The sequence below is a fragment of the Trichinella spiralis genome (genome assembly GCF_000181795.1).
Source record: "Trichinella spiralis strain ISS 195 chromosome Unknown Scfld1557, whole genome shotgun sequence".
Lineage (NCBI taxonomy): Eukaryota > Metazoa > Nematoda > Enoplea > Trichinellida > Trichinellidae > Trichinella > Trichinella spiralis.
In genome coordinates this window covers 2,199,336-2,224,249 of record NW_003528496.1, presented here as the reverse complement: position 1 = coordinate 2,224,249, position 24,914 = coordinate 2,199,336, and the positions used below count along the sequence as shown (strand labels likewise).

Sequence of the window (24,914 nt, the reverse complement as noted above, 5' to 3'; positions counted from 1 at the left end):
TTAAATTGAATTTTTCCTAGGAGATTTAACTTTTATATTTTTATTCAAATATATGCATATATGTGCATAATTTTATGATTTATATTCATATTTAGAAGACAATTTTTATAGGTATGCAGTGCTGATTGTCTCAAATGATTAGTTTTTATTTTCTTGAATTGATAATTTGAATTAAATATTTTTATTATTGTAATTTCAGTGAAATAAATAGATATTTTTATTTGATTTTAATATAAAAATGAAGGAAAAAATCATCATTGGTTATATTTTGATTACTTAATGCATATTACAATAACTAAATATGCTTATTTATCGATGCATATAATAAAACACATTTAACCCTATCTGGGCACCTGTCTACATATGTAGACAAACGATGTTTGGAACAGTGCTGTGACATGAAAAAAAATAATTAGCCCTATTCATTCCAAAGCTTTCGATAAAAATTTATACTCTATCTTCACAGCTAATTTTTTGGTTCTATGACGTTTTTAAGCTGTTGTTTCATGTTTACCATTCATATTCCGGGCACCTGTCTACATATGTAGACACATAGCACTTTCTCTTTTTTTGATGATTATACTGAAATAATCCACATGTTTGTAGTAGCTTAAATGCTCAGAGATTACCACATTGATTATTTTTGAATGTGGCCCATGTTCGTGTGCTTTATGGAATCTGGGATAAAGTTTTTTGGATTTTATAGAGTAGATTAGTCAAAAAGGGCGTCAACCCCAAAGATAAATACGGTATGCTTCATGACTGTCTGCCAGTGCTCTCAGACCTTCTTGATGCTTGTTTAAGAGTCACTGTTATTAGCTGAATATGCGACAAAAACAGTCAGTTGTTTATGGCAGCTTTAAAAACTGGATGAGCGATATCCATTATGCAGCTATTCATTGCTATAAATAATCGGTTGTGGCGAACCTGTGATTGCTACTTTTGCATTTTACCATACGTATTGACCATTTAACCATTTGACTAGGAAAGTACAATGTGAAGATCAACTGGATATGTGACGCGGAGATTGCTCTGAAAGATTTGTTATGTGCTGGCAGAAGTGGTGAAGAACGTCAAATTGGTCTTGCAAGCACCAATGTTGGGCAATTGGCACAGCCAGTTCGTGAACTCTAACAGAAACGTTTGGACTGTTATTTTGCATCATATTCTACTGTGGAATATTTTCTTGAGCATGGTCTTACATCTGTAGGTACAATCTCTGCATATCGACGTGATGTTCCAGCATGTTTGCGTAAAGCAGCACGACGTGATCTTTATTCGACATTTGCTGTTTATGAGCACAACAGAAAAATAACGATGATCAATTACGTGCCAAGGATAAAATAGCAATGTTCTTCTGCTGACTCCATGCAACACAAAGTTGAAAGTAGACAACCAGCAAAATGACAAAAGACCGAACATCATGAATGACTATAATCTTGGCAAAAGAGGCGTGGATAGCATGGATGCAAGAATAGAAATTTTTGCTTTAAAAAAGACCAACAGATACACCATGCTGATGTTGTACTTCATTGTTGAGGTTTGCATCAACAACGCATTCTTACTGATGAGACATCAGCAAAGTTATCAGAAGACAAAGAAGCGTTTTATGAGATAGCTTTCAGCTGGCCAGACAACACATCGAAATGAGTTATCAAAATCAAAAATCTGTGCACAAACTAACCATTCCTTCATCCACTACAGACTGCCCCGAAATCATAAATGTTATAGATACCAATTATAAAACGATAAAATCCATCAAAATGCCGAGAGCAAGGACCTCGAAAATCAACGTAAAACCGCTGCCATTCATGTAAAAAAGTATATACATAGCAGCCATAAAATCACTAAAATATAGTCTAGCGCTTACATTGAATAAAATAAGTAATCTATTTGTGAAATTATTATTAGTAGTTGAAAAAATAATCATTTTAACATCACGTACAGGGAATAAATATGACGAAACTTCTTGTGTCTACATATGTAGACAGGTGCCCGGATTAAGGTGTAAAATTTGCCGCCAGGATGAGGGTTAATTTGAATACGTGTTTTGTACTTATTTTTTATTCTTGGAAGTATTTTGAATTTTTGACAAGTCATATGACAGAAATTACAATTATAAATTAAACTAAGTAATTGCCATACTTTTGTATAAACGCTAGGATTATTATTCTGTATTGGTATGATAGTGATATTAAATGCTTTGTTCAAAATAATCAAAATAGACACAGAGTTGCTAAAGCGTACTGAAACTTTTTATTATATTTTTCTCTATTTCTTTTAAATATTATGAAAGGTCTGGAATAATATGTAAGTTTTAATCTCTGTGCATCAGTTGTGCAGACTCATTATTAATACGTTGCACTGAGAAAGCCCAATCAATATATTATTAACACTAAACAAAAAAATTTTTAATTCACTCTGTTAAACATCTTTTTACTATTACTTTTACGTAATAACAAACGGAGCAACATTATATAAATTAAATTGAAATTTCATAGTCAATAACATTTTGCTAAAATATAATGTATTCTTTTATATGCTTGTTTATTTATTAATAATTTGAAATTTACACTATCCTTTTTAAACTAGATATATTACATAAGAATGAAATTAATACATGATTTTATTTTTCATTTATTGCGAGTATCAATTTTATGGATGTTTTATCAGTGAATGCATTTCTTTAACAATTTTGTTTTTACCATCTGACTTTAAAAATTAATTAGACTCAACATTAATTAATGCAACAATAACTATTCTATAAGTTTTCCACATAAATAAAGGCAATATTTTTAATAAGGCAAAAAATGGATTGAATTTTTAATATTTCTTTAAATAAAGCACTTTCTTTATTACAAATATTTACCAGTAGTAAAATATGCAGTTATTAAAATGAAAATTTGGAATTATAAATGACAGTTAAGACACTGCAGATATTGTTTTTTAGCATTACTAATTGCAACAATGCTACACAGCATGGGTTTGGTCATGTCATTTCTGCGATGTGTTTATATAAAGACTTTTGGAAATAGCTGCCTAAAGCGCTGGCAATGTCTTGTTCAAGGTGTCCACCTTGTTTTTTATGAAACTGGGGATATTTCATGCATACTACTATTCATAACATTATCCTTGCATCGATTGTTGGCAGTTTGTTGTCCTATTTGGTATTTTAAATATGCAAAACGTCAACATGTAAAAATGATAGTTTACTTATTATTTGCTTCAGCCTTTTGCATCTACCTTCTCATGTGTACAAACATAATAGCAGTGGCAAAGATGCGCAATCAAGCAGTACCTGCATTTTGTCTCAGATTCCAGGTATTTGGATATAATAACAGGAGAGTTTATATTTTTGCTTTACTTTCTTCGTACTATTTCAATGCCTGTCTTTACTTGTGCACATGGCTGATTCTTCGCATAAAATTGAAGAAATACAGAAGTGGATTATTAAAAATTAAGGTCGCACGGGAAAAGCAAATGATGAAAAAAGCGTCCATTTTTATGATTTCATGTTTAGCTGGCCGTGCTTTGCCATTGACCATATTTTGCATAAAATCAATGGTCGCTTCAAAAACTGATTACATTGTGGTTCCGGCACTATATTGGGGCTTGCGACCGCTGAGCAGAGCATTAGAATTGTTTATTTACTGTTTAATGGATGAGAATTTAAAAGTGAAAATTTTAAACATATTGTGTCATGGGAAACTTTTTGAGAAGCGAAATGCAACAAATGTTTTCTTGATTGCTATGAAGAAATAAAAAAATAAAAATACATGCTTATGCTTCTCAAATTAACATTTTTAAAATTATCTAAAATACATTTGTATTTATAACACAATACTAAGCATTAATTGCACTGCATAATGTCAAATGTAATTTCTTTGACAAAATTCAACAGTAAGAATTGCAATAAATAAAATGAAAATTCCAAACATATATATTGTAAAGTTAGAATAGTATATAATAATTCAACAATGAATAATAATAAAAAGATAGGAATAAAGCAAATGCAAACATTTAAAATCATTTCCACTTAATTTTATGGTATTTTTTTAGTTTCACACCTCTCTTCATCACTGTATTGTTAGAATATTTTATTAAGCTTTAAGGTTCATTTTAGTTTGATTTAATTGGCATAATATTTTTCAATATCCCATTCAATTTTGCATATCATTCAGATTTAGACTTGTTTTAATTATCTTTTCATTTGAGCCCTTGAGTTTAAAAAAGAGATGTTGAGAAAGCTGTTGAGATGTTCAGAAAATTTTATTTCCGCTTTGAAAAATTTGTTACAGTTTGCCATTGGTTGATCCTTCGTGGAATGAAATTTGATTTTTTAAAAATATCTGACTACTGAAACTTCAAGTTTCCAACAAATAATTTTTTCAATAAGGCATCATAACAGGAGCCATTCGTATGGATAGTATGAAGAAATTACAGAAACCACAATTATCTTAAATGAATTGTTTGGTAGTTGTGAGCATTGTAAGCATTTTCGTCTACATTTTGCAATAAAATTTTATTATAATCAATCAATAATCGTATTACTGATATTATTTCATACCAAACTATTTTGCATAAATTAATCAAATATCAAAATAATTTTTATAAAAACTTGCCCTCTTTAATCAGATTTTGATATGCGCGCAGTAATTTCAAATGAATGAAATCAAAATTAAAAATTAAAAAGTATTATAGATATAATACGGCATTTTCAAGTATTGTACAAATTCATGTACAAGTAGCAACTTGACTGGCAATTTTGCTGAAATGTGCAAAAACATTGACGTTCTTGATGCAGACAGTCATAGCAGATATATACTTTTGAAATTTCTGTAACAAATAAAAGATATGCTGGTAATGTTATATACAGTAATACAAAATTACATACTGCATAAGGCTGATCGACTTGGCAAAAAACGTTTCCATTCTCTGTTACTAACCAATTTGTGGAGTCTCTTTCTGAAATACTTAAATGATCACCAATTAATATAGGGTTTCTGACGATAAGAATATTTTGTCCAGAAATTTTACAGCTGCTTTTCAATTGCATATCTGTTGCTGACCAAACTCTAATATTTTGTTTAAATCTTTTAGAAATAAGTTTTATGTATATTTCTGAAAAAGATTATTATCCGCCTTATGAAATAATAGACAAAATCATGGAAAATGATTATTAAAAATTATTTATCTATTCATCTTATTAGAAGGTAACTTATTTTTTAAAATCTTATCTTAATTAAATAAAATATTTAAATTTGTATTTAAAATCTATATTTTATAAAATTATTTTTTTTAAATAAAAAGAGCAGAAACAAAAATGAAATTTTAATCTTCTACTGTTATATTGCATTTCCTATGAATTGAACATTAGAATATATCAGAAGTAATAATTTTATTAATAAAAAATGTCCCAACCATATTTTGATCGCTGTGATTTGCTGAATATTTGGACTGGCATAGAAGAACCTGCAAGCTTTGTAGCAATTTCTTGCGTTGTTGAAAATGGCGGAAAAGTATTGCTTCCTTCACCAAATAATTTTTTTAATGCTGGCATTGAGTTCACTTTAAGTTCAGAAATATCATTGTAGTATACAAAAGGGGAAACAAGTAATAAGCCATTTGCTGAAAATTTAATAAAATCAATTAAAAATGTTAAAAAGTCCTAAATCAGCTTTGAACTTTACTATGAATTTACTACCAATGTTATTATAATCACTTTTCTGGAAAAAGAACATAATTTTGAAGTTGACTAATATTTCAAAAATTAAAGCAAGTTTTTGCAATATCAAAATAAATTTTTTATACACTATATATTATAAAATTCTGTGCTCTGATTCAATAAGCAATGGTGATGGATAAATGAATACATAAGTTGCTAAAATTCAGAAAAAAAGAAAATATGAAAAATAAAATTCAAACATACCAATAACATCAACTGCGGACTTCACAAGCGTAAAACAAATAAGCAAATGCCCTTTAGCATATTCTGACTCTGGAAATGCCCATGCAGTTTTGGATTTGGGAAATCCAGGAACAGAATGTACAAACCATGATGCAGAATCAGTTCCAGGATTTGTATTCAATATAAGAATTCCAACATTAGACACTGATCAGCTGACTCTATTGTATAAATATTTATTACATGTAAAAACCTTTGCTGTTTGAGTTATTTTTAACTCCTCTAATTCCTGGAGCATTGTTATTGTATGCAAAAAATTGAATACCAGGCTTGTTTCCAATTACATCTGCTAATGCAGCAGCAAAAGAATGTCCAACTGGATTGTGCAAATCAGCAGGAACGTTTACCCAGTCATTTCCTGGTGCAGTCAAAATTTTCCCCCTTTTCTGCCATGGGGCTTTATAAAGAATTGCCCTAAAATTCACTGCATAAAACTTCGATTTTCCAGCTGCTAACTGTGTTATACTTATGCAATTTATATTTCTTTTTTCATTTTAGAAAGATTCTACTTAATTACTAAATGCAATATACAGACATTCCATGCTTAACGCGGCCTCGCTTAACACTGTTTCTCTATAACGCTCTTTTTTGGCATGCTACGTGGTTCATTTTTCCTTAAAACGAAAAATCTGGCTAAATATTTTTAACATCACTGAAACCATTTTATTATATCATGTTGCCCGAGTTATTTCACACATTCTGTCAATCATTTACGGTAAATGGTTTGGATTCTGTTAGATTTCATATATTCGATCATATATTTTTGGTGTGCTGTGTTCATTATCTTACAACTAGGGCCATAGCAATGTTGACTTGAAACAACTGGCAGAGCTATGCACTAATAATAAACCAACGATCCTTGATTCAAAAGAAGATATATATTTGAGAACTCTAACCGCAGAATTCCTCAAAAACATTACACAAATCATGGACCAGTTCATAGAGCAGGACCATGATGATGAGCGACGTTCCAAATCAAGACGAGGTGTTCTTGAAATGATATCTTGTTATGAAGAAATTTTATATGAGAGAAAACGTATGGAAAGAGTTCACACTTGATAGTTTCATCATCAAGAAACCCAATATTGAGAAACCAAAAGCTAGTCCATCATGCGAATGATTAACATTATCAATAAAATATGCAAACATTTTTATAAATATTTCTAATAAATTTTGTTGTATATATTCTGACTTTTGTTTGAACCGATGTACTATAATGACCCCGCACAACGCTGCTTCGCTTAACGCTCTTGGTCCGTTCCTGACACAAGAGCGTTAAGAGGGGTATGCCCGTAACTGGTAATGCTAATTTATACTGTTGTTAGGTAAATTTTCGCTATCATTGCTACTGTAAGCCATCATTTTTTAAATTACTTTTTACAGTAAAAATGAAAGGAACAATAAAATATGTTAAAACACCTGTTTGATTAAAAATTTATTACTTGTGCTGCTTACCATTCTGCGTCAACATTTCCAGCAGCATTTTTACATTTTGATGTCTGTGAAGTGCTATATTTCAGCATGCAGACAGCAAGTAATATAAATGATGTATGTTTTATCATTCTTTTAGATAATTAATTTTATATTATACTGCAATTCTTAATGCCAAAATTAAATGCAACAATTCAATGTGTAGTTTCAGCTAATGAAAACTATCGAATGCACAATACAGGAAAAAATATTATTTAGAATCTGTTAACTCACGCATTTAAAAGTAGGGACATTGTTAAATAAACACTTGCTTAGTGATTATCGTTATAAATAGCTTTTAATTAAATTAAAATCTTGTTTCATAATATTTATATTTATTTTCGCATAGCAATCTTCACCAAAAACAGAATAACGTCTAACTAACAGAAAATATTCTGCTGACAAACATTAAGTGTGACATTTCAAATCAACATGCAGTCCAATAATATGAATATTATTAAATAAAAAAATTCAGCTTTATAAAAAATTATAATAAATGTCAAATTATTATAATGCATGTGAGAAAGCTTTAATGCGAGTATCATATTTAACACATACATATACATATTCATACGCACACAGACATATATATGCAATTAAAATGGAATAACAATAATTTTAAATATTAATAACAGAAAGTTATATATGTTATGCTTAATGTTGAAAATTGCCTATTATTGATAATAGGCAAGCGTTTTGCCTATTATTGATAGTAGGCAATAAGCATTTGCCTAATATTAAAAAAATGGCTTACAAGTCACGCTGTATGTTGGTGGACATTTCCTGCAGTTAAGTACTAAGGGTCATTGCACAGTTTGCAAAAAAAACTGCAGAAATCAGTGTGTTCAGTGTAGCAAACGGTTTCACCAGATAGGTTTCCAAATATATCATCAGCAGCTTAATATCATGATAGTATTGTGTAACGGTTGCTGCCAATATGTTTAATATTCAACAGTGATGAATTGTAGAAATAAACACCGTATACTGCTTTCATGAGGGCACTGCAGTGTACAATATTCCCAAATGGGTACACGAGAAAAAAAAACGCTTGCCTATTATCAATAATAGGCAATTTTCAACATTATGCGTAACATAAATCAAATGCAAAATATCTGGATTCGAAATATACTGCAGATCTCTACAGTTGTTTGCAGATAAGATAGTCATCTAAAAGTAAATATTTCTAAAATTATCCAGACTACTTTATGAGTAAACAGTTCTGAAATCAATAGAAATAATAAATTCAGTTAATAAACAGTTAACTCGTTACCACTCATAAATCAAGGATGCTCATAACAAAAAAAATAATATTATTTGCATTATTCGTATTTTTTACTTTAAATTATTGCACTGCTCAAACATCACGGTGTCAAAATGTCCAAGGCAATGGAAACAGTGATTGGTAAGTTTATGATCATTTAATGTGTGCCAACAATGCATCATGTAAATTTCAGGTTTGATATCATTTGAAAATTATCAGTATAATTATAATGCTGAATGCAAAAATATTTTCTATTTCACTTTATGGCATCACATATAACATGCATTATCAATTCATTTAAATTGCAAGCATTTTTATTCACACCAAAGCATCTGTTGCTTGCACAATTTGCAAAAGAACTCGATTTTCTTCTTAACGTAGAATGATGAATGTTTTACAATAAACTAAATGTATAAATATTCTGGAATGAAATATCACATATATGGAGCATTGATTGAGCATACTAATTTTTCAGTGCTTACAGATGCAGCGCTCAAGTGAAGATAAATATTTCCAGAATTTTAATACATGAAGTACATTGCATTCACTTTAAAATTTTAGGGCCATTTTATATAAACCACCAGGAGAAAGGCAAGGCAAAATTCTTATACCGCCAGGAAATTCTTGGGTCGACAATCCTCATCCTCTTGAAAGAGATAATAGTCATTCATTTGCAAAAGCACTTGAAAATGTTGCTGTGAATCAAGGAAATATAAAATTTTTTGCATATAACAATGCAGCACCCGGAGTTGTAGGAGTGAAAACAAGATCCAATAGCAAAGGTTTCTGTTAAAAGCAAAAAAATGTGCCTACTTTCAATCAGTATGCAGGTTTAGGAGTTCTAATAATAGACGATCGTCCTGGACAAAGTGCTGCAGCATGGATTGTGCATACAGTACCTGGTTTTCCAAAACCTAAGGCAACGTATACGTTTCCACAATCAGAATATGAAAATGGGCATTTATTAATTTGCCTTACAATTGATGAATCTCAAATTGAATCAATAGGTTTGTTTATTTGCATACATTTAAATTCAGCATTAATTTTATGTATAAATATGCCAATTAATTAAAGCAGTAAAAAATTTACGTTGCCAAATTATATCTAAAGTCATTTTATTGTAGGTTGTATTACAAAGAAGTTTATTATTTGACACATTTTCACTAATGAGTAAATAGATTCCTGCATATTACATTAAGTACACCAAGAAAATGAAAACAATTCTCATTATAAATTAATGCTTAAATAAAGTTAAATTCAGTAAATTTTGAAATAGGCGTCATTAATCCTACCACGCCTAAACTAAACTGTTAAGTTATGAAAATAAAACAATTATAGCAGAAAACTGATGCATTTTAGCGGTTGCATTATTTGTGGCTTCACCATTTATCTATTACAATGATCTACCCGATGCAGAAGTTAAAATCAGACCTGCATTAAAACAGCTATTAAATGGAGAAACTGCTATCAAGCCACCATTTTCAACAAAACAGAGCATAGGCACAGAAGCACCTGCCTCAGTTCCAGTCCAAATATTTGGCAAATCTGGACGATCTAAATACGGTAACTATTTTATTTTTATTTCTACCTTATAATTTTTGCATAATATAACAGAAAGTTAAACACTCAACAAAGTACCACACCAATTAAGTGTGATATGACTCAAAGAATTTTACGTAGGTAACAGAAAACAGACGTTTTAAACCCAATTTATAAAGTATTTTATTAGTTTGCCTTACTATGTCTTGAAGTGTTTTTAGAAATATACAAGAAAATAATATCTAAACAATTGAAAAAAACGATCAAAGTTTGGTCAAAAAGAGACAACAAATTGCAAGCAAATTGTAAAATTTCTGGAAGACATATACTTCTTGTCTCAAGTCCTATAAGTGTTGACAGACAAGCTAGTAATTTAGAAAAGGATGTTACAAATTGGTTGATTCCTGATAATGGAGATATTTTCTGTGCAGTTGACAAACCTTATGCTGTGAGCTACCAAGCTTTTTAATGCTATTAATATATCGAAAGTGATTTCTAGGTGTCACAAAAAGCTGAACCTGCCGTTGCAATTTGTATTAAACAAGCGAATATTTTTGCACGTTTCAATGATATTGCTGCAAAAGTAGATTCTTGTACCTGAATTCAAATTATAAATTTAAGTCTTTAATAAATTGCTCATATATGTTGTTTTATATGCAAGCGATGTTTCTGGTTTTTCATCTGGAAATAACCAAATTTATTTATATAACAGTTTACTTATTTAAATTCCTAATTTTTTGGAATAGGAAAAACATCAAGAGATCAAGATTTCATAGGAAAAACACATCAAGAATTCATCCATCTGCGTCACTAATTATGTTTCTTCTGGCTTCCGGATTATTCAATAGATTTCGCTGTGCGTTCTCTACTGTAAAGTAACGTAAGTCATGATTTTGCAAACTATCAGTGCAAAAAATATTTTGTGTGCCCATAATCTCCTCATAGGGATACCAGTGTTTGGCTTCATTTATATCTGCTACAGTTGCATTATACAATTCATCATACATCAATTTCATTTACTCTAAGAACAAACCTTTTCTAATTGTATATATTATTTTAAAAATCAAAATTTTCAAATTACAAATTATGAATGTGCACCAATAATTGATAGTAGAAAACAGTTGCGAACAGCACTTTTACGCGGTAGAAACCAAAATTATTATACATGATCCTTAAAAAAACAATCAAAGTAAATATTTTTGAACTAATAGCATCTGATCTATCATATCCGCATAAATTTTACCTTCATATGAGAAAATATTATGTGCAACGTGCTGACCTTTTCTTCCAGCGGTTTCCTGTTATTTTCGGGATGCTCCGATGTAGACGAGCGCGTGTTAGGCATTACGTGTCAAAAGCAAGACGTAATGTGCAAGACAACCGTTTATTAGAGAATATAGCACAGAACACTACAAATAGGGTAAAGAGCGAAGCAAACAACGACCGTGACAACCAAGTCACCACGAGAGAAGATTCACACACTTTTCCCTTTTTAAGCTCACCACCGCCAACCAACACCACTTACGTCACCAACGGCTACTGCTGATCTTCAGGTATCAGCCGGCATACGATAGTTCTTATCCGATGTTCTCGTCATCTGAAATTACGAATATACACTACAACAAATGGGACGTTTGTTGCACCATCCACCCTTTCTCCGCGAAGACGTGTCCTCACGTTACGTCCTCGTAAGCACCGCGTCTTTGAGCTATGCTGGGGGTTGCCATTTTCATTCTGGTTGATTTTTCGTCGATTTTGGGACTCTTTCTGCGTAAAGTTTCATGCGATCGAAATGCACAACCACCTTCCTCTGCCCATCGCACTGCTGTACTCGATACGTGGAACCGTCCAGTCGCTTCAACACCTGGTAGGGGCCTTCCCATTTCCGGCCTATTTTGGAACTCTGCATCACTTGCAGCCAGACTCGGTCATTTGGTTCGTACATGGTGCCTCTGACGCGTTTGTCGTACCAATCTTTTTGGCGCTTCTGTTTCATGCCAGCTCGCCGGCGTACATCACTGTACAGGCGATCCAAGTCCTGGCGAAAATGCCGAATGTACTGGCTGGTGACTTGCTGTATTTTCCTTCAGGCTGGCCACAGATGAGATCGACGGGAAGTCTCACTTTTTGGCCATACAGGATTCGACTGGGTGTCGCGGCAGTAGTGTGATGTTGGTCGATGTATTCATCTCAATCGCCCGGTTCTTCAATGGCCGTCGCTGCTAGCATATCTACCAGAGTACGGTTCCATGCGCTCCACTAGGCCGTCCGACTGCGGATGGTAGGCGTTCCTACTGGTCTTCAATGTTCCAAAGAGTTCGCACAGCTCCTTATTAGCGTCGATTCGAAGTTCCTCCCCTCGTCGGAATGTATTACTTCAGGCGCCCCGAATCGGCAAAAAATGCCGTTCACCAAATGGCAGGCAATGGTGGTTGCTTCCATGTTAGGCGTGGGAAATACCTCTGGCCATTTTGTGAAGTAGTCACAGACAACGAGGAGATAGCGGTTTCCGCGTTTGCTCTCTTCCAGAAGTCTACTCGTTGGAACGGGTAACCAACGGGTTGTATTTGCATGGGTGCGCGTGCCTTCGCCTGGGGCGCTTTCCGAGAGGCGCAGGCGTCACACAAGCGACACCAATCTTCTACGTCTTCTCGCTGTTGCGGCCAGTAGAACCGTTGCCGGATCTTCTCCAAACTTTTCGCCACCCCCAAGTGTCCACCAGTCGGATGATTATGGATTAGGTCCAGAACTTCCGGGACGCGTGTGCGAGGTATCACAGGAAGCAGCGTTTTCTTGTTCGTGCCCAGTGCTTCCCATTCTCGGGTAAGGACTCCATTAGTCATCTTTATCCGTCTTCGCTGGGCCCAAAAGCTTTTAAGCTTTCGGTTCCCTTCCGGTGTCTTATCTTGCCAATTGTTCGTGCTCAGCCACGTTATCACTTGTTGAATCTCCGGGTCATCTTCTTGCCATTGTTTGACCATATTCTCCGTCCCACAGGTTATGGCATTCAACGAGGTAGCTTGAAACGGCGACCCCATCCCGCACTGCTTGCACGTCTGCCGGGATAGGGCAACGGCATTTCCATGCTGTTTCCTTCGTCGGTGGATTACGTCAAACTGGTACTCTGCCAACTGCTCTAACCAGCGCGCCACCTGACCTTCCGGTTCTCGGAAGTTGCGGAGCCACCGCAGGGAGTTGTGGTCCGTGCGTGCCGTGAACGTGATTCACACACTTTTCCCTTTTCAAGGTCACCATCACAAACGGACACCACTTACGTCACCAATGGCTACTGTTGATCTTCAGGTATTATCCGGCATACGGTAGTTCTTATCCGATGTTCTCGTCATCTGAAATTATCAATATACACTACGACAAATGGCACGTTTGTTGCAGATGCTTTAATATATGGCATTTTAAATTTTTGGGTTTTGAATTTTAGGAAAGTTTATTTCAATAAAAGAAGTATTTTTTACTAAAAAATGTGTAGCAAATTTAGCTACACTTTTAATAACTAACAATCAGGTTCCAATACTGACTGTAGTTATTCGCGACTTATTCGTCCTCGTGATGAATAAGCTTTCTCTGGTTTTTTGTTAATGGTGATAACTACTGCGTCCAAGCTAATATCGGTCGACACAAATTTATTGCTTTCAGCAATAACGACAATCAGATAGAAACAGTTTTATTCAACGATCTCAAAACAACAACGCTCAAGCACACAGTTATCTTCACAGTGTATACGACTAACACTGCTACTATCACGCACGTACTAAAACGTACTCTTTAACACGTGTACTGCTCGTACTACTCGTACTGATTCTCTTGTACTGCATCCGCCAACACCGCGCCCAAGTTACTGACCCATTTAGTCAGATGAAATCCGCCTTTTTTCATCAATGCCACCAACTGTCTCACAGTTTCTCTGGCCACTTCATCTTCATCTACTGAGAATACGATATCATCCACATACATATCCTCCAAGACTTGATACGCCCCTAGTGGGAATCCTTGTAGATGATTCAATGCGTGATGTCTTGTCACGCTCATTGCCAGGAATGGCGAGCAAGTAAGCCCAAAGCATACTCGCCTGAAGCGGAATATTCGCGGTGTTTCTTGAGATCCCAATTCTCTCCATAGAAATCGAGTAACATCTCGATCCTTTTCATGTAGCCCAATCTGCAAGAACATCTTTGATATGTCTGCTTGCAGTCCTACACGAAATCTGCGGAAACGTAATAATATTTTGACCAGATACTTTTGAAGCGGAGGTCCTGGATCTAACTGTCTATTGAGGGAGTCATTACGAAATTGCGCGGATCCATCAAACACTATCCGGCATTTCGTGCTGGATTTGTCTTCTCTTAGGACGGTATGATGTGGTAGATACCACGTTCTTCCAGGTCGTCCTTGTACGTCATTTACTTCTTCGACAAATCCGTTTTCTAGATATTCTTTCATTCCATTCTCATATAACTGAGCCTTGGTAGGGTTTCTACGCAAGCTCCGTTCCGTTTGAATTAATCGATCCAAAGCCTGTTTATAATTGTTTGGTAGTTTCGATTCTTTATTTGACCAAGGAAGCTGTACTTCGTATCTTTCCCCGTCAAAATGTACTGTTTTCACAAACAGTTGTGAGGCTTTTGAATCGGTTTCCTTTTCTTCGTCTTTTATTCCGATGGCTTCCAAATCCCAAAAATTTTTCAAAATATCATCAAGATGGTCTTCTATTTTTGCAAACAACATCTTGGTGATCTTCATGGGAACTTTTCCTGGAGTCGGACCACAAATGATCCATCCCAAGGTGGAATGTATTGCCATCGGTTCTCCCTCTTGACCTTTGATGATAGCTTGATTAATAAAGTCGTAATAGTAGTCCAGGCCAATAAGTACGTCAAAGGTGGAAGATAAATCAGTAAAATCTTCTGCCAGTTGCAAGGACGTGAAGTGGCTATATTGTTTGATGTCTAAACGAACGTTCGGACGGTCAGTGATTTTCTTTAAACACAATGCTTCCACCATTTGTTTCTTGTGAGACTTGTCTCTCACCGATGTCAACCAAAATTTTACCCGGCGTACTCGTAAACATTCGCTATTAATGTTTCCGAAAGATTCTATGTTCACTGTTTCGAAAGGTCCTTTTAAGCTTAAAGCTTCTGCAACACTCTTCTTCACGAAAGAACGTTGTGAACCGCTATCGAATAAACAGTTGACAATCATAGAATTTCCGTCTTCATTATATAGTCTAGCACGGGCTGATTGAAGCAATGTGCCTCGATTACCAACCATAGCATGAGTGACATGAACTTTATTTTTCTCTATGGTATCAGTTTGGTTTTCTATGACCGAACGTTTCTCTTGGTTCAGATGAATCAACGGGTGGTGACGTTTAGAACACTCTTTTACTCGGCACCTTAGCTTTGCTTTACAAGTTGTTGCTAAATGGCCCTTCTTTAGGCACAAGAAGCATAATCCCAGCTTCTTCACGTTCGTAATTCTTTCTTTAGGACTCATGCGAATGAACTTAGGACAGTTTTCTATGGCATGATCCTCCTCACAAATAAAGCAAGCTCTTCTTACCGTAGCTTGTAATGCGGCTGTAGTATACTGTCCTCGTGGAACAGTCTTCCTGTTTGATGGAAATGGGGATACAAATTTTCTTTCTCTTCTTGGAAACGTTGATACTTCTCGACTTTTTAATTCTGTCTTCAGAAATGACAGCAATTCATACATATCTTTCTGTCGGTTTGGATTTTGACGTTTCCATTCCACAGAAATTTCTCTCGGCAGTCGAGATAGTATTAATGGCATCAACACGACTTGATACATTACAGGTGGAGTGTTTAACGTTTCCAGACCACGTATATTAATCTCCATATCGTTCACAAATTTTTCCAGCCGTTTCGAATCCCACTGATTCGTTATTACCGGTAAGTTTTGTAGGCTCTTAAAGTGTTCTTCAATAAGGAGTTGAGGGTCACCAAATTTCTCATTTAGGATAGTCAATGCAGTTTCATAATTAACCGCATTCAGAGTCAATCCCCGAATAGCAGTTTCTGCATTCCCAGATAACAACGATCGTAAATAATTGAATTTCTCTATTTCCATTTTTGGAAGTCGGACATTTGAGCTTCCGGCTTGAGAGATTGGCATAGATCCTGTAAACTTACGTTCTTGAGCCACAAGTTCACGTTCCTTGTTTTCCACCTTGACTTTGATCTCTGTTATGTCGGCACATACAGTTTCTCTTTCTTCAGTATAAACATCAATTGATTTCTGGTCCGTAGCGCTATCGAGCAGCTTAGTGATAATTTCATCATATCTGGACCATGTGTCCATAAGTTTTGCGAAACAAATCTGTCTCGTCTCAGCATTACCATCTAAAGCTGCTTCCATGTTATCCATGGCAATCTTTAACCAACGTACCTGAGCAGCTCTTCGTTGAGCCAAGTTGTCCATGGTTGACAATCTTGTATCTGCTTCAAACTGCGATATAGCGCTGCAGACTAGCTATAACCAATTGAGAAGTATCTGGTTCTCCAAATCCAGACTCCTTCTCCCGGCTTGTGGCACCAAAAAATGTAGCAAATTTAGCTACACTTTTAATAACTAACAATCAGGTTCCAATACTGACTGTAGTTATTCGCGGCTTATTCGTCCTCGTGATGAATAAGCTTTCTCTGGTTCTTTGTTAATGGTGATAACTACTGCGTCCAAGCTAATATCGGTCGACACAAATTTATTGCTTTCAGCAATAACGACAATCAGATAGAAACAGTTTTATTCAACGATCTCAAAACAACAACGCTCAAGCACACAGTTATCTTCACAGTGTATACGACTAACACTGCTACTATCACACACGTACTAAAACGTACTCTTTAACACGTGTACTGCTCGTACTACTCGTACTGATTCTCTGCTCTTGTTCTCTCGTATATATACACTCTTCTTTTTCACAATGACGTATTTTCATTGCTTTCTAAATATACTCCAATTCCAGGAATTGAGAGTTTCCAACACATGCTCTAGCGATGTTTACTTTAGCAGAGAACAAATAGTTGGCCAGCTGCCAAGTAGTTCCAGTTGGCGCGCGATGTTGCCGAGAGTCAAATTACTGCGTATTCATGTAAACAAGTTATTTATAGTATCTAAATGTAAACAGATTCTAATTTCTAACAAAATGTTCTATTTAATTAAATTACTTAGAAATATTTTTATAACTTTATAAATACTACCTTTTAATAAAATATTTATACCTGGTAATTTGTTACTGTATTACAGTATTTAATTAGATTTTCTTCAAACCGTCATTGATAAACTTTGAAATATATAAGCGTTACGGAACTATATTAGTAGTTTTAACGGTGTTTGTAAATTTTTGAAAACTTGGATTCTTCTTTGAAGATATCCTACTTTGGAAACGTGCATCGTCCACCGCTGACTTTAAGCACATTCCATGTTTAGCTCTGTATATCAAAGTGGAGTGTTATCATTGTTATCTAGTGTTGGAAGTGAACCATTGCAACTCTGGGGAAAGCAGGTAATTTATTTTCGCACAATATTAAACTGGCTATTAAAAATTTTTTCATCCATGCATTTTATGCATTGTAAAATTATATTTGTTAATTGTTTTTAATATTATTTTTAAATTTTTAAATTGTTCATTATGTTGTTATTGTTATTTTATTTTATTTTATTGCGTTACACAGCAAGCGATATCTTATCTTTAAAACTAACCTTCTTATCTTCCGTTTCTACTAGTTTTTGATTTTCAAAATATTTGCGTTGCTTTCGACTTCATTTGTCAGTCATTTTTGTAGATATCAATAGTAGCTTTACTTGAATATGTGAAATAATGAAAATTTACTGTATACATAAATTAGGTGAGAAATGGACACATTAAAAGAATTATAGACGATGAAGTAGAATCAGTTGTACTAGAGATTGCTGGATTGGATATCAGGTAAAATTAAGGCAATCTAAAAGTTAACAACTGTGCTTTTAATAGCAGTTTTTAGATCCACATACATTGTGTGCCCTGCTGATGCAAATGTAAATCTTGGAATTAAATTACCATTTCTTGTTTTATTAGTGAAAAACCTGGGAAAAGATTTTTCCTTGGAAGTCGAAGTAATGTTTTTTATATGTTCAGTTGTTCCTATTTTATGCTTTATTCTTTTCCAAGACAATAGACGCTTCTAAAGCAGTAAGGCGATTTCGCTGGAGCACTTTTCAAGAAAAGCCTCGTCAAGCTACCATCATTTGTACGATGCCCATGCGTCTTAGCACTGGATGGAACTTTTTGCAGATAAATTTAGCTGACATAAGTAGGAAACTCTACAGCCAGCCTTACAGAGAAACTCGAAGAATAATGGTTAGATTCACAGATATTTTAATGTTTATTTATATTTGTGGGATTATATATTTCAGATTCATCCGAATTGTCGCATTCGTCGTATATTTTTTGCCGACCGCATTTATGCAGAAGATGATTTGCCTAGAGAATTCAGGCTAATATCGAAGCGTTTTCCACTCTCAGTTAATTCTAAAACTGTACAATCTGCAGATCAGTCCGAAACTGAGTAAATATCTTTATTGCTCAAAACAATAAAGTTGTAAAACAAAACAATAAATATAAATCAAAACAAACAGTGGGAGTAGGCTCTCCTAGGCTGCTCTGCTCGATGTACCGTCGGAGGAATCCCTAAAATTCCCGGCAGATTTCCACTTATATAATGTGGCTGTAGAATACCGGTATTCCCATGCCACCCGAATGGAATTCTGCTTCACGGTATGATACAGCACGTCCACCGTGCTCAATTCCCCATTCCAAGAACCTCAGCGATGGCGGTCAAACGCCGCAAATGACTCTCGGTGTCGTCGAGCAGTCTCTTCAGCCTGTCCTTATACAACGACCGCCATTCAGTGGGGGTAGGCTCTCCCAGGCTGTTCTGCTCGATGTACCATCGAAACTTAGATAATGAAGCCGTCACGTGCTCATTTTCCAAAGCCTCCAAAGGAACAGATCGTTTCTTCAACAAGGTCACGACGAGGGCGTAGCTGGCCAGCGCGTCCGGATATATACAAGAGAACAGCTTCTTAGTCGAGAATGCAGAATGGCGAGTATCGTGCCCGCATTCCCTCTGGCCAGTGTTGACTTGCTGAAAAATGGACAGTGCTTCCATCGATAAACGATCCTTCCAAAACTTTACGAAGCTCAACACGTTCTTGAAGAACAGAGAGAGAGCTGCTCCTTGTGCAACCATTCCTCTCCCCGTCTCTCTGCGATATGCAGTCAACCACGCCCAGTTGAGAACTGCGTTTGATTTAACTGGGCTGTCTCCTGACGGATTCTCTCTCTGGCCGCGAGCGGAGCTGCACCGAACTTCTTGTAAAACACGCTCCAGATCTGCATCTTGTCCGCCCGATCTTCGCCGGTCAATTTTTCAATAAGCCTGGAGCTGAAGGTTGAAGACGTCCTTTTGGAGAAAGCAATTTATTCCTTGACATCGTCTCTGATTCGCACAGTTCTGCCATACACTCAGACATAAACGCCAGTCGAGCATCAAGTTTCTTCATCATCTCCTTGGCCATGTTTTCCTCGTTGGCGTGTTCTCCTTATTCATGGGTTGCTAGGGTGAATACGGTTCGTGCTTCGCAGACATTTTTCATAAGCAAAGAGACCTAATGCTTTGCACTCACAACGTGGATGATGCAATCATGGGCCTTTTCATTATCCTAATCCACATCCAAAATCGAGTATAAAGTTTTACATCGAGTGACAGCCCATTTTTTTAAATTCCATTTTTACTTTCTTTGCGTTAAGTAAAATAAGTGCAGAATTTGACTGAAGAAGCATGTTGGTCATCACAGTATTCAGAAATAATTCCATCTATCACGTCTTCAGTAACTGATGTTATTAGCGGAGAAAGATCGTGCATCGTAATGTCGGTTCGTACATCTTCAGAGTTGAAGTTACACCACATCCCAACAGCTGTTGCGAAGTCGTCAATTACAAGTGCTTCAACACCAAAGTCAACTTCATTAAATTTTCTAATGAAGTCTGGGTCTGATGATTTATATATCTTGACATGTGTATGGGGAATTATGATATCACAGATTTGTCTTTTTTACTAACCCACTTGGTTCAATAGTAAACCAGAGTACAATACACGGTAGTATTTACTGAAATGAAAAAACGGGTGTCTATAAATGGAGAACACAAAATTACGTATATTCCATTAGACAGAATATATTACAGTACGATTAATAGTAATCAAGTGGAATTTATTTCCGTCTTCAACCTTTCTGCATTATAAACTTCATGAATGTTTTGAACTTAGATAGTTATCTGTAAATTTACATTATCTTTCGAATTATTTACACATTATTATCTTTTTCATTTCAAATTATTTAATTAAAGCATTCTATGACGTGTATTTGTCATACTGTTTTATTACGTGCAGGTCAGATACTGTACAACGTTGTCAGAGTCGCATGCGAAGCTGTACGTGTTTAAGGTGAATGTTATGAATTAAATTGTCGACCGTGTTCATTCAGGATTGCAGTTTTAAAGTTTTTTAATTTTATTAAGTATAAATTGTTTCTGTTGAGCTTTAAAACAATCTATTTTGCATTTATGTTTTCGATTTTTATGTGTATTTTTGTTTTTGTATTTTCACATGACATTGTTTAATTATCATATACATTTTATTCAATTTTTAATAGTGTACTTCATGATGTTTTTTATGAAATGATTTGCATGATCTTTTTCATCTTTTTAAGTATTTTTTATGAATAATGTGTTTTTTCGAAGTTTTGTTGTTCTTCCTGTTTTTATTTTTATCGCTTCTTTCTGTTTCATCAAGGACGTTAATAATGACAGCTGTATTTCTCTTTTAAAAATTTTCCAAATGAAATTTTTATAATCTGGAGAAATATTATTTAATTAAATTTGATTTTGAAAAGTTTTTTTTATTATGTTGGAAAATTGGTGAAATCGCATTTATTTATGAATTTTCAACTACTCATATAATTGAACATTTTTAGATTTTGTGATGGGAAATTTGTTTGCTAGTTTATTCAAAGGCTTGTTTGGGAAGAAAGAAGTGCGAATTTTGATGGTCGGTTTGGACGCTGCTGGGAAAACAACGATTCTTTACAAACTAAAGCTAGGAGAGATTGTTACTACGATTCCTACGATAGGTTAGTGAGCGAATTGGAGCTTTATATGTTGTTTCACTGTTTTGTCATTATTTTTTTCAGGTTTTAATGTAGAGACGGTGGAATATAAAAACATCAGCTTTACTGTGTGGGATGTTGGTGGTCAAGATAAAATTCGTCCATTGTGGCGTCATTATTTTCAAAATACGCAAGGTATGGATAACATACTTTCATTATAAAAATGTAGTTACAATTTTACATACCTTTTTTGAAGGTTTGATATTTGTCGTTGACAGTAATGATCGAGAACGTGTTGGTGAAGCTCGGGATGAGCTAATAAGAATGTTGGCAGAAGATGAATTGCGCGACGCTGTGTTGCTTGTTTTTGCAAACAAGCAGGTTAGATGTTTTATTTGATTTGAAATATCTTTAAATGAAAAGAGTTTAAATATTTAATTCAATTTAGCATTAAAAAATTATTGAAGATTTGAAGAAAGATTTCTGAACATTTAAACGAACGTTTAAAAAATGTTCTTTAATTTTAAACATTGTTCAATCTGTATGTGACTGATGTTCTGATTCTTTGTTAATTGATATTATGCTGTACTGTTTTGAATATATTCATTTGTGTTTTTTGCTTTTAACATCTATTACTTATTAGAATTCGATTATGATTGTTTCAGTTTTTTATGATTTTTTAAACTGATTTTACGTATTTCTTTTTCTTGCGTCGCATTTTTTAAGGTTTCATATCGTTTATAGTTATATTTATTTATTATGCTTCTCTGTGTAAAATACTTTAAATGATAATTCGAGCAAACTTACACAGTCCTGTATGTAAATTGGAAGTTTCATAAATATATTTATGAGATATATTTCAAAAACTTTAGCTTTAAAATTTTAAATGCTATTTTACTGTAAAAATTTTATAGATTAATAGAATGTAGTTAATCTACATGTTAATGGATTGTTAAAACGTTGTGCAAAGCAGATTGTTTCAAAATTGTTCATATGTAATTAATGCGTGATTAAATTTTATTTTCAAATTCTGATTTATTTGGTTCTGTAATAATAGTGAAATTTAAGTTTATGTATATTTGGAGAGGTAGTTAATTTGTGTTGAATAGTAATTTAGGGTTTTCAGCAGTTTGACTTAGGTGTAGTGAGTGTTGTTAGTAAGGGTAAATGTTGTTTTTTAATGTATTGTAAAATTTTATAAACGGTTTTGTATCAGTTCTTTTTTTTTCTAGGACTTGCCAAATGCAATGAACGCTGCTGAAGTGACAGACAAACTAGGTTTGCATACTCTGCGCAATCGTAGTTGGTACATACAGGCAACCTGCGCCACCTCTGGAGATGGCTTGTATGAAGGTTTGGATTGGCTGTCGAGCCAGCTGAAAAATCGAAGTTAAGTTACGTCTGAATTGTATTTTGTTACACTGACGTATTTTATAATTTATTATCATCATTCATATTTGTTTCGTTTTCTTCTTTCCAAAATATTTCTCCCAAAATGTATTTGTTTTGTCTAAGCAAAATTTTGTTTTTGAAGTTGGGCCTTTTTCTGAGTACTGACATTCGATTTCTGATGAAATATCCGTACATGTTAAAACTGTTTTTTGTCTTTCGCTCATCTTTTGTATGTCCGCTTCTTTTTAGCATTTCTGTGCGCGGTGACATTCCTTCCATCGCTAACGCATTTTGTCCCGCTTTTTAAGGAAAGCAATATTTATCGTTCACTTGTCATATTCTATTAATGTTCAATCATCGTGATTTCTGCGAATTGGATTAATAACAATAATAATAATAACATTATTATCATTACTATTACAATAAAAGAACACTGATTTTCAATACTGAAATAATTTTTAAGTGACTAACTAACAAAACGGTTAACTCTTTTTGAAGAGAAAGCATTTATATTTGCAAGATTTCATTTTGCGGAACGTGCAGATGCATATCATAAAATACTATACGAACACCAAGTGCATCAATATGTAAATGTAATTTGTTATTATCACCGGTTTACGACAGAAATGAAACAAAGAAAACAGTGATGATGAAAAAAAGAGAAATGTATGAGTTTAATAAAAATTAACCTTCCACTATTCAGACAGCTCCTACACCACATGTAGTTTCGTTCAGCAAGTCTACAGATTCGACATGTTGCTGTTGTTCAACAGATATATTTTGCAAGCCAATGTCATCAAATTTCGGTATAATCAAATGATCACGTATCATCAGATTGTATTTGATGACAAACAGCGTGAAACGTCGGCAAAGATGTGTTTTCCTTTCAAATTCATCAAACAAACTTTTGTGATTAAAATAGGCATGAGAAAATATACGATAAACGCGACGACATACAGAACCAAGCTTAGCAACCGATGCATCTTTGATGCTAATTCTGTTAAAATTGAAGTAAAATTAAAACAAACGATATGTTAATAACGCTAAATTTTATACCTGCTTGGAAAATATTTATTGTTAGTTAATAAACATGCCGCACCATCTAACGTATGCCGGATGTAGTCGATAGCTGTGCACTGGAATAACAATAACATCAGTGAAGCAACTACGTTATTGTTAAACTTACTTCTTTTGGATTTTTGTGCGCAGCACAAAGGTATATCCATTGCTCAGTAGCAGCCATCTGCGAGCAAATAGCGGGATCGCATTCGCGTTGCAAGAGTACAGCTAAACCATTTAATTCCATGCAAAACTGTCTTAAATGTTCGTATTTCCACACTGCTTCGTCTTGGCCCTTTGGTGGAGTCAAAATAGCAGTCACGTTCGATGGGTCTTTACGAATTGTCTGCTGAATAAACATCTGAACATTCAAAGTGCTATCCATCTCATCAAAATTCATTTCCGGCCAATTGCACCAATCCTTAAAAAACACTAAACAAGATTAATCCTGCTAAACATACCATACGCACTCATTAAACACAGAAATAAGCAATAATAAAAATACGAGAAGAAATAATTTTTAATTAATTTACTTTAAATATACTTGAAAATTGTGCATTCAAATAGAACTATGATAAAAAATACTTTATGAGAAAATATTTAAATATAACAATAAAAGTTATATGTGCGTCAGTGGGTGTGTATTATCATCATATGTGAGAGTGGTTTTACCTCTCGCTTTGTTCCAGGAGAGTTTCTACGCACTACTTTTATATCAGAATTTGAAATTCCAAATTCCATTGATTCCCATGTACTTTTTGATGACAAAAGTGACTCAAGTGAATTCCAATTACAGTAAAAATGAAAAGAACGTACGTAATACTGTAGTAGTGTATGAAATGAAATTAATTGCTTCAAAGTATGCCTAACTTCTTTAATTAAGATTAATAGTTAGAGAATGAAACCATAATAATATATCATGTTTTAAGATTACATATGAAAATGTGTATTTTAAATAATTATTACCCTGATATTCTCCTTAGCCATGTAGGGTGTAATCATAATTCAGTTGAAGGTAAAGAATTTTAATTTCATTTTATTGCTTTT

The 24,914-nt window shown here is 34.2% G+C and overlaps 10 protein-coding genes across 10 annotated transcripts; 6 read left to right on the top strand and 4 right to left on the bottom strand.

The window, feature by feature from the left end:
- Positions 1-647: 647 nt before the first annotated feature.
- Tsp_05155 (hypothetical protein) lies at positions 648-1,347 on the top strand. The gene is made up of 4 exons (XM_003369697.1): positions 648-688; positions 712-811; positions 1,003-1,119; positions 1,192-1,347. The coding sequence occupies exons 1-4, from the start codon at positions 648-650 to the stop codon at positions 1,345-1,347; spliced, it is 414 nt and encodes a 137-aa protein (XP_003369745.1).
- A 2,155-nt stretch (positions 1,348-3,502) lies between these two features.
- Tsp_05154 (deoxyribonuclease II superfamily) lies at positions 3,503-7,114 on the bottom strand. Its single transcript, XM_003369696.1, has 9 exons — positions 7,002-7,114; positions 6,862-6,955; positions 6,680-6,803; positions 6,159-6,362; positions 5,930-6,112; positions 5,422-5,628; positions 4,895-5,073; positions 3,710-3,788; positions 3,503-3,621 (listed from the first exon to the last, which is right to left on the bottom strand). The coding sequence occupies exons 1-9, from the start codon at positions 7,112-7,114 to the stop codon at positions 3,503-3,505; spliced, it is 1,302 nt and encodes a 433-aa protein (XP_003369744.1).
- A 1,607-nt stretch (positions 7,115-8,721) lies between these two features.
- On the top strand, positions 8,722-10,836 carry Tsp_05153 (deoxyribonuclease II family protein). The gene is made up of 6 exons (XM_003369695.1): positions 8,722-8,837; positions 9,258-9,478; positions 9,527-9,703; positions 10,056-10,259; positions 10,457-10,683; positions 10,735-10,836. Exons 1-6 carry the CDS (start codon positions 8,722-8,724, stop codon positions 10,834-10,836), a joined length of 1,047 nt encoding a protein of 348 aa, XP_003369743.1.
- Positions 10,837-12,027: 1,191 nt separating this feature from the next.
- Tsp_05152 (conserved hypothetical protein) lies at positions 12,028-12,461 on the top strand. The gene is given in 2 exon segments (XM_003369694.1): positions 12,028-12,311; positions 12,326-12,461. The coding sequence occupies 2 exon segments, from the start codon at positions 12,028-12,030 to the stop codon at positions 12,459-12,461; spliced, it is 420 nt and encodes a 139-aa protein (XP_003369742.1).
- A 141-nt stretch (positions 12,462-12,602) lies between these two features.
- On the top strand, positions 12,603-13,303 carry Tsp_05151 (hypothetical protein). Its single transcript, XM_003369693.1, is given in 3 exon segments — positions 12,603-12,748; positions 12,765-13,058; positions 13,075-13,303. The coding sequence occupies 3 exon segments, from the start codon at positions 12,603-12,605 to the stop codon at positions 13,301-13,303; spliced, it is 669 nt and encodes a 222-aa protein (XP_003369741.1).
- Positions 13,304-14,039: 736 nt separating this feature from the next.
- Tsp_05150 (zinc knuckle protein) lies at positions 14,040-16,691 on the bottom strand. Its single transcript, XM_003369692.1, has one exon. The coding sequence runs from the start codon at positions 16,689-16,691 to the stop codon at positions 14,040-14,042; it is 2,652 nt and encodes an 883-aa protein (XP_003369740.1).
- Positions 16,692-17,691: 1,000 nt separating this feature from the next.
- Positions 17,692-18,821, top strand: Tsp_05149 (conserved hypothetical protein). Its single transcript, XM_003369691.1, has 5 exons — positions 17,692-17,775; positions 18,119-18,198; positions 18,254-18,287; positions 18,388-18,609; positions 18,666-18,821. Exons 1-5 carry the CDS (start codon positions 17,692-17,694, stop codon positions 18,819-18,821), a joined length of 576 nt encoding a protein of 191 aa, XP_003369739.1.
- A 230-nt stretch (positions 18,822-19,051) lies between these two features.
- Positions 19,052-19,829, bottom strand: Tsp_05148 (conserved hypothetical protein). The gene is made up of 2 exons (XM_003369690.1): positions 19,712-19,829; positions 19,052-19,644 (listed from the first exon to the last, which is right to left on the bottom strand). Exons 1-2 carry the CDS (start codon positions 19,827-19,829, stop codon positions 19,052-19,054), a joined length of 711 nt encoding a protein of 236 aa, XP_003369738.1.
- Positions 19,830-19,922: 93 nt separating this feature from the next.
- On the top strand, positions 19,923-22,810 carry Tsp_05147 (ADP-ribosylation factor 1). Its single transcript, XM_003369689.1, has 8 exons — positions 19,923-19,994; positions 20,076-20,330; positions 20,659-20,746; positions 21,285-21,440; positions 21,501-21,611; positions 21,673-21,797; positions 22,534-22,569; positions 22,649-22,810. Exons 1-8 carry the CDS (start codon positions 19,923-19,925, stop codon positions 22,808-22,810), a joined length of 1,005 nt encoding a protein of 334 aa, XP_003369737.1.
- A 697-nt stretch (positions 22,811-23,507) lies between these two features.
- Positions 23,508-24,869, bottom strand: Tsp_05146 (Mob1/phocein family protein). The gene is made up of 5 exons (XM_003369688.1): positions 24,834-24,869; positions 24,540-24,689; positions 23,995-24,288; positions 23,865-23,944; positions 23,508-23,805 (listed from the first exon to the last, which is right to left on the bottom strand). Exons 1-5 carry the CDS (start codon positions 24,867-24,869, stop codon positions 23,508-23,510), a joined length of 858 nt encoding a protein of 285 aa, XP_003369736.1.
- Positions 24,870-24,914: the final 45 nt, after the last annotated feature.

Coding starts and splice junctions, on each gene's coding strand:
- Tsp_05154 (XM_003369696.1), bottom strand. CDS start 7,114: ATGTTTGCATATTTTATTGATAATGTTAATCATTCGCATGATGGACTA. Junction 5,074..5,421: donor ATCACAGCGATCAAAATATG/GTTGGGACATTT, acceptor AAAATATTAGAG/TTTGGTCAGCAACAGATATG. Junction 3,622..3,709: donor TGCATTTCGCTTCTCAAAAA/GTTTCCCATGAC, acceptor TGCTCTGCTCAG/CGGTCGCAAGCCCCAATATA.
- Tsp_05155 (XM_003369697.1), top strand. CDS start 648: ATGTGGCCCATGTTCGTGTGCTTTATGGAATCTGGGATAAA. Junction 812..1,002: donor ATGCTTGTTTAAGAGTCACT/GTTATTAGCTGA, acceptor TACAATGTGAAG/ATCAACTGGATATGTGACGC. Junction 1,120..1,191: donor TTGGGCAATTGGCACAGCCA/GTTCGTGAACTC, acceptor TATTTTCTTGAG/CATGGTCTTACATCTGTAGG.
- Tsp_05149 (XM_003369691.1), top strand. CDS start 17,692: ATGTTTAGCTCTGTATATCAAAGTGGAGTGTTATCATTGTTATCTAGT. Junction 18,288..18,387: donor TGTGCCCTGCTGATGCAAAT/GTAAATCTTGGA, acceptor TTATATGTTCAG/TTGTTCCTATTTTATGCTTT. Junction 18,610..18,665: donor GAGAAACTCGAAGAATAATG/GTTAGATTCACA, acceptor TATATATTTCAG/ATTCATCCGAATTGTCGCAT.
- Tsp_05146 (XM_003369688.1), bottom strand. CDS start 24,869: ATGATTACACCCTACATGGCTAAGGAGAATATCAGG. Junction 24,690..24,833: donor TGGCTAAGGAGAATATCAGG/GTAATAATTATT, acceptor ACACTACTACAG/TATTACGTACGTTCTTTTCA. Junction 23,806..23,864: donor AATAAATATTTTCCAAGCAG/GTATAAAATTTA, acceptor CAATTTTAACAG/AATTAGCATCAAAGATGCAT.
- Tsp_05153 (XM_003369695.1), top strand. CDS start 8,722: ATGCTCATAACAAAAAAAATAATATTATTTGCATTATTCGTATTTTTT. Junction 9,479..9,526: donor AACAAGATCCAATAGCAAAG/GTTTCTGTTAAA, acceptor ATCAGTATGCAG/GTTTAGGAGTTCTAATAATA. Junction 10,684..10,734: donor CAGTTGACAAACCTTATGCT/GTGAGCTACCAA, acceptor AGTGATTTCTAG/GTGTCACAAAAAGCTGAACC.
- Tsp_05147 (XM_003369689.1), top strand. CDS start 19,923: ATGCTTTGCACTCACAACGTGGATGATGCAATCATGGGCCTTTTCATT. Junction 20,747..21,284: donor AGTCGCATGCGAAGCTGTAC/GTGTTTAAGGTG, acceptor GAACATTTTTAG/ATTTTGTGATGGGAAATTTG. Junction 22,570..22,648: donor ACTTAGGTGTAGTGAGTGTT/GTTAGTAAGGGT, acceptor TTTTTTTTCTAG/GACTTGCCAAATGCAATGAA.
- Tsp_05151 (XM_003369693.1), top strand. CDS start 12,603: ATGTATTACTTCAGGCGCCCCGAATCGGCAAAAAATGCCGTTCACCAA.
- Tsp_05150 (XM_003369692.1), bottom strand. CDS start 16,691: ATGGACAACTTGGCTCAACGAAGAGCTGCTCAGGTACGTTGGTTAAAG.
- Tsp_05152 (XM_003369694.1), top strand. CDS start 12,028: ATGCACAACCACCTTCCTCTGCCCATCGCACTGCTGTACTCGATACGT.
- Tsp_05148 (XM_003369690.1), bottom strand. CDS start 19,829: ATGGCCAAGGAGATGATGAAGAAACTTGATGCTCGACTGGCGTTTATG. Junction 19,645..19,711: donor ATTGCTTTCTCCAAAAGGAC/GTCTTCAACCTT, acceptor GACAAGATGCAG/ATCTGGAGCGTGTTTTACAA.